Source organism: Egretta garzetta, unplaced genomic scaffold, assembly GCF_000687185.1.
Source record: "Egretta garzetta isolate BGI_Z169 unplaced genomic scaffold, ASM68718v1 scaffold612, whole genome shotgun sequence".
Classification (NCBI taxonomy): Eukaryota; Metazoa; Chordata; class Aves; order Pelecaniformes; family Ardeidae; genus Egretta; species Egretta garzetta.
The window spans coordinates 1,602,097-1,611,641 of NW_009259030.1; the positions used below are offsets into that span (position 1 = coordinate 1,602,097).

At 40.1% G+C, this 9,545-nt stretch overlaps 1 protein-coding gene across 1 annotated transcript in view; it reads left to right on the forward strand.

Annotated features, from left to right (window-relative positions):
* The first annotated feature begins 601 nt into the window (after positions 1-601).
* GEMIN5 (gem nuclear organelle associated protein 5) overlaps positions 602-9,545 on the forward strand; it is an 18,494-nt gene continuing 9,550 nt past the window's right edge. The window contains exons 1-14 of the mRNA XM_035890280.1: positions 602-684; positions 1,197-1,315; positions 1,533-1,664; positions 1,854-1,986; positions 2,451-2,610; positions 3,023-3,235; positions 3,960-4,045; positions 4,559-4,654; positions 5,305-5,440; positions 6,638-6,711; positions 7,693-7,874; positions 7,973-8,112; positions 8,559-8,730; positions 8,969-9,196. Of these exons, the coding sequence (XP_035746173.1) occupies positions 1,210-1,315; positions 1,533-1,664; positions 1,854-1,986; positions 2,451-2,610; positions 3,023-3,235; positions 3,960-4,045; positions 4,559-4,654; positions 5,305-5,440; positions 6,638-6,711; positions 7,693-7,874; positions 7,973-8,112; positions 8,559-8,730; positions 8,969-9,196 (1,858 nt within the window). The 5' untranslated portion in view covers positions 602-684; positions 1,197-1,209. The remainder of the gene's footprint in view (positions 685-1,196; positions 1,316-1,532; positions 1,665-1,853; positions 1,987-2,450; positions 2,611-3,022; positions 3,236-3,959; positions 4,046-4,558; positions 4,655-5,304; positions 5,441-6,637; positions 6,712-7,692; positions 7,875-7,972; positions 8,113-8,558; positions 8,731-8,968; positions 9,197-9,545) is intronic.

Consider the following 9,545-nt stretch of genomic DNA (forward strand, 5'->3'; position numbering starts at 1 on the left):
GGAGAGACAAAGGACCGACAGGGTGGGGGGGGTTCTTTTAGGTCTTGCACACAAAGCAGGGTGCTGTTACTTTAGCCGAGGTGAATTTCAAACCCGGTGAAATTAAAACCGCTGAATGCTTCTGGCCAGCTTTTTGTTCTAGCCTTAGGCCTGCAGCGTTGTTACATCGCCTTACTAAGCTGTTGGTTACCATCAAAGCCTCGCTCAGCAAGTATTCACACAGTGCATACTCATTGCCACTTAACCCAGCTCACTTAAAATCCTTTCAGCAAGTTATTGTTCCACACAGGACAGACTTAAGAACGTACATTTGAGTAGTTATTGTGACTGGGACATCATATTGGCAATTACATCAAAAAAAAAAAAAAAGGCCAAAAGAACTGAAACACTTTAGAACAAACTCGGCTGATGCTGGGCAGTACCTGCAGATCATTTTCTGCCTGTTACTCTGTGTCAGGTGGTGGTAAGACAGCTTTAAATGTCTTCAATTCTCTTTCTTCAGAACGCGATCTCAGCATTGCACTGGTCACCTCTTGTGAAAGATCTGATTATATCCGGTGATGAAAAAGGTGTAATTGTTTGTTACTGGCACAACAGAAGCGACAGCCAGCAGTTCTTCCCAGAGCCTCGGACAATTTTTTGTCTCACTTGTTCTCCTCATCATGAAAACCAAGTGGCGATTGGGTAAATATTCACGATGTTTTGTTTTTCATTCAAGAACCTTATTGTGAATTTTTGCTACACAGTTGTAAGGTTAATTTTAAGAGGTTCTGGTGGCTGTTCTTTTCTTCTGATATATAAGAAATTAGAAACAACGTTTAGAATTCATAGATCTGCAAGACACAGAAATCCATAGCAATGAAATTGTTCAGGTTTGGTTTGATTCTTTGAAGTTTCTTAAAACTGTTTTTTTTTTTTAATTAGCCTTGACTGAAAGCTGTATTACTAATGAATTGCTGTCATTCTTGAAACCAAATGTACTGCTTGCACTTCTTGAAGAGGCAGCTGCAGGGATGCCAGTGCTATACTGGAGCTCCCATTGACCATTAGCCTGCTAGTCCCATTGCTGCTTGGGATTTGGCTTCTCTGTCTGCGATACAGTGATAGCAATCCTGGTAAAGAGCTTGAAAACAGAGTCAGATATTATTCCACAAGGGTCTGAGAAGGTCTTCATTAATTTAGATCTCTCTCTTTAGCTACAAGGATGGCATGGTGGTTATAATTGATATCAGCAGGAACGATGAAATACATTGTCTGGCCTGGTGCCCCGTGCCTGGTGAAGAAAGGTTACCTCCTTGGCAAGATGAGCTCCAAGGTATGTAAAAGTGATTAATAGTTTGTGAAGGGACTGTTAGTTCATGTAAATGTACTTCTAGAGAATGGAATTCCTTATAGAAAGTCAGTAAGTAAGTAAGCCAAGGCACCTGATAATTTCAGTAAAGTATGTTCTGATACAAATCAATATATTTTCAGTTAATTTTTATAAAGCTTTGAATTTTAAAGTATAATAACATGCCTTCATTGGTATTCAGCAGCTCCTTCAGAGGAAGGCAAAGTTCCAAATGGGGAGCTAACGCAGGATACAACCATGAAGAAAGGTTGTTACCTGGCTTCAGGAAGCAAAGATCAGACCATACGAATATGGAGCTGTACTAGAGGCAGAAGTAAGTAAGATTAATAATGTCAGATAAACAATAACAATGTGGTGGAAGAGTTCTCTAACTGCAGCCTTCGTTTGATAACTTGGTCATTTAAAGCATGGGGCACGTACTTAAAGGTTCAGATTCACAGACTTGTTTTTCCTCTCAGAATTTTGATGTAGTAGGTCTGGGTGATCCCTCTTGGTTCCCTAGGTGTAATGACTTTGAAGTTGCCACCCACAAAGAGAAGAGGTGGAGCCGTTGATCCTGCTGTTAAAGAGCGCATTTGGTTGACTGTTCACTGGCCTTCTGGTCGTTCCACAGAAATTGTATCCAGCTGTTTTGGGTGAGTAGGACACACAGCAGCCTGGGTACTGTCAGTAACTGGAGATTCATCTCTTGATGCTTCAGGAAGAACTGGGGTAGAAAATATTGACACCTCCTTCCTTCACAGTATAACTGGAGAGAAGACAGACCAAGAATTAAAGTGGGAGTTCAGACTTCTAGAAAACTAGTAGTTTTCCCATCATTTGTCTGATAATCTAATGGAGTATTGACTGCTAATGTACTAATTGTGATTTTGCCCATCTACTGGGAGAAAATGACACATCAGTTTTCAGGGTGGTTAACTATAGATATCATTTGTAGGGTGGTGTTTGCGTGTGTGCATCTGTATAGGTACACGTAGTGGACATGCATCTAGCTGTATTACTCTTGCACCTGCAGTATGTATACATGTAATGCAGTCTATATATAGCCTATATTATTATTCTGAAGTGAACAATGAAGTACACACTTCAAATTTTGCAGAGGAGAACTGCTACTCTGGGATTTGACACAATCTGGAAAACGCAAGTGGACACTTCTAGGATCTTCAGAAGGACAAAACCACTCCCGCATTGTCTTCAATCTGTGTTCTGTGAAGCATCAAGACAAAGAGCTCCTTTTTTCCATTTCAATGGACAGAGATGTAAGAACCATTTATAAAATTAGCATAAAAATAGCAGTACCTATACAGTGTAACTGAGCAAGGCTACCCCTTTTAGGGCCACAAATTTTCTCTTGAAGTGGGTTTATTGCAGCGTTTTATAAGACCATTGCTTAAAATTTGTTCTGAGCACAGGTTGTGTAGATTTTTTTTTTTACAGGCAGCAGAGCACATCCTATTTTGAAGTCAGAAGAGGACCATAATATTAAAGTATAGACATTTCGTCCATTTCATTACAGCCCTGTCGTGACATGTGACCCTCTGGGTGCAGGTCCCATACTATGTCAAGCCTTGAATTTGACCCTTTGTTTTTTCATCTCACTCATGCTTTGTTTTTCCTTGTCATACAGTCACTCTACATTTAACCATTCCTTGTTCCTTACATTTTCTTCAGGTGAAGTGCTGGGACCTATCAAGTCTCGATTGTAGCTGGACCATGCCCTCGCTTGGGGGATTTGTGTATAGTCTTGCCTTCTCCCCTGTGGACACAGGCTGTCTTGCCATCGGTGTTGGAGACAGCATGATCCGGGTGTGGAACACTTTGTCCATGAACAATATTTATGATGTTAAAACCTTCTGGCAAAGCATAAAGTCCAAGGTTACAGCAGTAAGTGTGCTTTTGATTCCCTTCTTTTTTCCTTGTTTTATCTCCATCTCTTCTTTTAGCTCCTTTTTTTTTCTTTCAAGAATATTTCTCTTTCACTCTGAAGGTTTTTCCCAACTACAAATACATAAAGCCAAGTTGTTCCTTTTGTACTCAATTTGTTTGGTATATAATACATTTTAGAATCTGGCAACAAATTTTTAGACCTTTTTACAGCCTTAGATGCTTGCGTTACATCTCTTGAAAATCAGCTGAAGTCCAGCTGGCTGTTACATTAGTTTTTCCCTTTTATCCTCCTTTGTGATCCTTCCTTGCTTCATCTGTGGTTTTGCTAGGAAGTTTGACATGCACAAAAACGAACATGGATATATTCTGTTTGGGTTGCCCAGAGGCTACTGCCTGGTAAAGTTGCTGGCAGCAGTAAAACATGGTAGTTCTTCTTGTTCACACCAAACATTTTCTCACCATCCTACAATATTCTCCATTTTACTTTGTAATGTAGATGTCAAATAGTATTTTAATGATTTTAGTCGCTTTCTTATCCCACAGTAGCTGGTAGGGCTTTGATCCTCGTAGTGGAGTCATCAAATCAAGTGGCTGTAGTTGGAAGGGTGGGTATAAGGGATGGTGCTTGTTCATCAGTTTCAGTGTTCTCCTGTTGTTTATTATTTGAAATAAAATGTCTGTAGCTTGTGTCATTGTGGGTGTCTTTGTATTTTGTCTGCAGTTGTCCTGGCATCCAACTAAGGAAGGCTGCTTGGCTTTTGGAACAGATGATGGAAAAGTTGGCATATTTGACACCTTCTCCAGCAAGTAAGAAAGTAGCTTTCAAATTCATTAGTGTCAGAGCCTGATGGTATGTTACCATGCATACGTGGTGTGGTCTTTCCTGAGGTATATCTTTACTGCTAGACAAGAGTAGGATTAAATTATAAGTAGTCAACAGTTGGATTTTCAGTGCATCTTTTCATCTCTCCGTTATGTTTTGTGGCTTCTAAGGTAATCTTTACTTAAGGTAAACTTAAAATTGCATGACTTGTGGGAGGACATCAGTCAAGGAAAACTTTAGCCAGAAAGGCATTTTTAGAGAATGAAGAGCAACATGCAAGTGAAGGTCATAAGGACACTTTTGTTATTATTTTAGTAGTGCCCTATAGGAGATGTTAAAGAAGACTTGGTTGAGCCATGGCTTTAGTATGTTAAAGTACCTGGTGTCTGTTTTCACCACTGGAAATAAGTTGGTTTGAATTTTTTTTTTTTTATTTTTTTTTTTTATTTCTCTTTGCTGAAATCTGACTGTCCCTGCTTTCTTATCTTCCTGCCCAGCGCTAAGAATAAGCCACCTCAGATCTCCAGTACTTACCACAAGAAGACTGTATACACATTAGCCTGGGGGCCTCCAACTCCTCCTCTGTCTTCTGGTGAGTTTTCCAACACCTTGTGACAAAGTAGAACATCCATGCAGAGCACACAGATGCCATGAGGTTGGTACGCCCTCCCTTCTTAGGAAAAGGAGCCCCATTTTCTTGGTAGCAATCCTTTCTAGCAGCTAAGAATGCATTCCTCTTGACGAATTGTTAATAGTTTTGCAAGGGAGTGAAACAATCTCTTCTGGTTTTTGAATTCTGGTAGCTTCAGGAAATAGGTGGGAGTGGCGTACACACCTCTGCGCTTACTTCAGGGTATTGCAGACCAGTAACTGCACAGGCTTCCTGCAGTAACTGCCTCAGATCAATTAGGGGTTCCTTAGCTCCAGAAGTATGTTTCTACCATTTGAACTAAACAGAACAGCTCCATTAGCTCTTCTTACACAACTTGAATGTTTTTTTTAAGGACAAAACTTTAAAGGGAATTTTAATGCTTGCAGTGATTGTTCTGTGGAGAGACCTATTGGGAGAAATGAGAGGTCCTTTCAGAGGATTGTATTGTGAGAATTCCTTGCTGCCGGATCACAGGCAATTGAAGCATGTATATAGCCTTTTAAAAGAATTTCTTGATTTATAGTGGGAATGCTTACTTCTGGGAAGACTGATGAAGAACATAGTGTGTTTAGCTTTCTTTCTCTGTTGGGTAGGAGAAGGTGAACAGCCCTCTGTAACTTTATATAGTTGTGCTGGAGAAGGTATTGTTTTTCAACACAACCCCTGGAAGCTCAATGAAGAGGCAAATGACATCAACAAAGTCATCCGAGACACTAATTCAATCAAAGTGAGTATAATTTTGAGGGGGTTTTATGGATTTGTGGTAACCATGTCATAGTTTCTATGGCCTTGTAGTTGTAGGTTTCTGATTGTGCCTTCATGATGTATCTGTAACAAATACAAAATTTGAAACCTGCAGTCTCTGCAGATGAACTTCAGAGGTACTTATTGACTCAAACTATTTAAACAGTTCATGTGTTTGCCTCTGAAAAAGGTGGGGTTTGTTTTCCCCCACTGTCAACATGGCACATCTGTTCTGGCATCAGTTACTTAATTATTTTCTACTGTATAATTTACTTAACCAGATAAGATAAATTGAAGTAGAGTCTGGTTTTAAAGCTGTGTGTGGCCGTTTAAAATAATTAGTTCATACAGAGCTTTCCAGTTTCAAAGCACTTGAAGTAATATCCTGAATAATGTCATGTGGTGGGCATGCACAAGTTAACTACCTTGACTTCTCTTAGTTCTCTTGTTTCAAAGGTTAACCTTTTCTCTTTTAAATAAATTTTGCAGTAAAGGCAGTCATGATTTTGGGGCAGTCTGTTTCCATTTTACACTGCAGCTCATGCAGAGTGGTTGGTGATAACTGACCATAATATTTTCTCAAATATGAACAGTCATTTCTCAGTTGAAAGTACAAAACAAGTGAAGTGGGTTAGATCTTCAGTTGCTTTAAGTCAGCATAAGTCAACTGAAGTCAGTCAAACTATTGATTCATATCAGCTGGGTTTTGGCTTTTTCCTTGAGTAGAAGACTCACTGAGGGTTAACGTCTGAGGCAATGAAACGATCATTTTTAGGAATCTAAATTATAAGTAGCTTTCATCTGGTTTAGAAAGAATAGAAATAATTACAAGTAAACTTTGAATTCTTTTGAAAGAGGATAGAATTTGCTGGCAATGTCTGGGGCTTTCCGAGGAGCAAAAGGAGATTGAGCATCAAGGTCCTACTGGAATCCAGACAAACTTCCTTTGAGACATTTCACTGAACCGATAAAACTAATCACTGGTTCTTGCTTCAGTTCATTCAGTCCTCCTTAATTGTTCAGGCTTATGTCACTGCTACAAAATGCAATGGACCCTTTTGTGACTTTAATTTTGCAGACTAATTGCAACTCTGTGCAGTTGCCAGTCTTGCTTTGCTGAATGTGTGCAAGAGAGATTTAAGAGGTTTTGGCAATAGGTGGGTGTGTCTTCTTTCTACAGCACAAACTGCCTGGGCGTACAGAGATCAGCTGGAAACCAGATGGCAAGCTCTTGGCTCTTGGCAATGAAGATGGGTATGTTTCACTTGTAGGTTAAGGCTGTATATGTCCTGATCCTGAGTAGAATCACTGTAGGGAAGCAAAAGTACTTTTTGTTGCCCTGGATTGTCTCTGCCCTTAGAATCATAGAATTGTTTAGGTTGGAAAAGACCTCCAAATAATCAAGTCCGACTGTCAACCGAACACCACCATGCCTACTAAACCGTGTCCCAAAGTGCCACGTCTACACGTTTTTTAAAGACTTGCAGGGATGGTGACTCTGCCACCTCTCTGGGCAGCCTGTTCCAATGCTTGACCACTCTTTCAATAAATAAGTTTTTCTAATATCCAATCGAAACCTCCCCTGATACGACTTGAGGCCATTTCCTCTAATCCTATTGTTTGTTACTGACGCCCACCTCACTACCCCCTCCTTTCAGGTAGCTAAGGTCTCCTCTCAGCCTCTTCTACAGCTTAAACAACCCTAGGCCCCTCAGCTGCTCCCCATCAGCCTTGTGCTCCAGACCCCTCACCAGCTTCCTTGCCCTTCTCTGGACATGCTCCAGCACCTCAATGTCTTGCTTGGAGTGAGGGGCCCAAAACTGAACACAGCATTCGAGGTGCAGCCTCACAAGTGCTGAGTGCAGGGGGATAATCACTTCCCTACTCCTTCTTGCTACACTATTCCTGATAAAAGCCAGGGTGCTGTTGGCCACCTTGGCCACCTGTTCTTCCACTGCCAAGGTATTTGAATTGTAATAACAGTGTATTCCTTGCTGTTACTTGGTTTAGCTGCTCTTTGCATGGTCATGTTAAAATTACTTTTCAAGGATTCACTCACAGTTAAAATGCACTTTTGCTGATGTACTGAACAAGGGTTTGAGTTGAATCCAGAACAGAAAAACTCTTCCAGTTACTCTGTTTCATGTTCTGTCATTCTTCTCATGCAGGATAATAAAAAAAACAAACATTTTCACTGACTGGTGGATTTCTTACATTGCTGTTCTCACATTTCAGCTCAATTGAAATATTTCAGGCGCCAAACTTGAAGTTGCTCTGCACTATCCAGCAACATCATAAACTGATTAATGCTATTCGTTGGCATCATGAGCATGGGAGCCAGCCAGAGCTGAGTTACTTGATAGCTTCAGGCTCAATCAATGCCACTATTTATGTGCATAATCTGAAAAGTGTCGTAGGTAAGGGTTTGCAGATTATATTCCAATTCTTGGCATTTTGGTTTACTCCTAGTTTTGCCTTGCTGGCTATACTTAAATCATTTTCTTTTTTCTTTCAGAGAGCACGTCAGAAAGTCCTTTGACAATAACAGAGCCTTTTCGAACTCTGGCTGGGCACACAGCTAAAATTACAAGTCTTTCTTGGAGCCCCCACCATGAGGGAAGATTGGTATCTGCTTGCTATGATGGCACTGCACAGGTATTACTCCACAGCCACTCAGAATTTTATTTATTTTAGTTTCAAATCATCCATTTTGCAGTGTTTTAGAACTAAGCTGACTAAACAGCAAAGCTTCTTTTGTGAAATAAACTACTGAAATACTGCAAATTTATCCTTGGTAGCCATCTCCTGGTTCTGCAGGTATCCGTATGTTTTTGCAACTTACGAATTGATTTGCAAGTCCAGTAATTATCATTTTTGTATTAGCACTTTTGGATCCTTAAAAAAGAAAGATGTTATGCAAATGTATTGATGCAAACAAAGGAAGCCCTGAATTTCCTCCGTTTGCATGTTGGCATTTGAAATACCTGTGCAAACACCCTAAAAGAGAAGCTCCTACAGGTGCAAATCACTCAAGAGAAAATGCGCAGAGTATTAGGGGAAGATGAGACTTTGAGTAATTGGATTTCTTTCTTGTTTACAAGGTATGGGATGTTCTGAAGGAAGAGCCACTCTGCAACTACCGAGGGCACCAGGGACGGCTACTGAGTGTCCAGTGGTCACCAGTGGATTCAGATTCCATTTATACAGGAGCAGATGATTTTTCTGTTCACAGATGGCACATCTCAAAGCAGGAGCATACACGGCCTCCTCAGGGTAAGTATATTCAACAGAAGATCCTTTCCTGAAGATGATGTTGGAGCTGGGAAATAGAGGGTTGCCACATTGAAATGGTATGATAAATTCTTATGACTAATTCCAAATAAACCGTGTCTAGGTTTAAATTGAGTTGTACCCTTATTTGGAAACTAAATGTTGATCTTGAGAGAGAGACAGCTAATACACTAAAAATCTCTACAGGTAATATCAGGGTAACTTTTGCAAACTTTTACAGGCAAAAAGAGTATAGAATTAGAGAAAAAAAGAAGTATGCAACCAAAAGTCAAAACCAAGAAGAAGAAAAAGCCTATAGGAAAGAGTCCAGCCAAGCAGGATCTAAGTGATGCCGTGAATGGAGATGAGAGCACGAAGGAAATGTTGCTAGAGGAAAATGGAGTGTCGGACCATGAAGGAGAAAAAGAAGCTCAGGAGGCAGAGTTGCCTGATAAAGTCTCCGTGACTGGTAATAATCAAATCATCTCAGTTCAATGGTTCCCAGACTGTTTAGCCCTCAGAGTATCACCAAGTTTAATATTTTCATGCAGATTTTATCATAATACAGTTTTATCGTAATAGTCCACTTGAACAAAAAACAGTTCTGGAATGCCTTTCATAATTTTCTAAACTAGCTTGGAACTAATATTCTTTAAATAAGATTCTGGCCTAATGAACAAAGTTACAGTGTTTGGCTTGAAACAATGTCATTTTTGATCAGTGTTGCCTTCTGGTGGTAAATAGTATAATACTGGTGGACCTTCGTTAGTGTCTGTTGACATCTTAGCTTTCTGACAGTTCTGTAACATTTTCTTAAT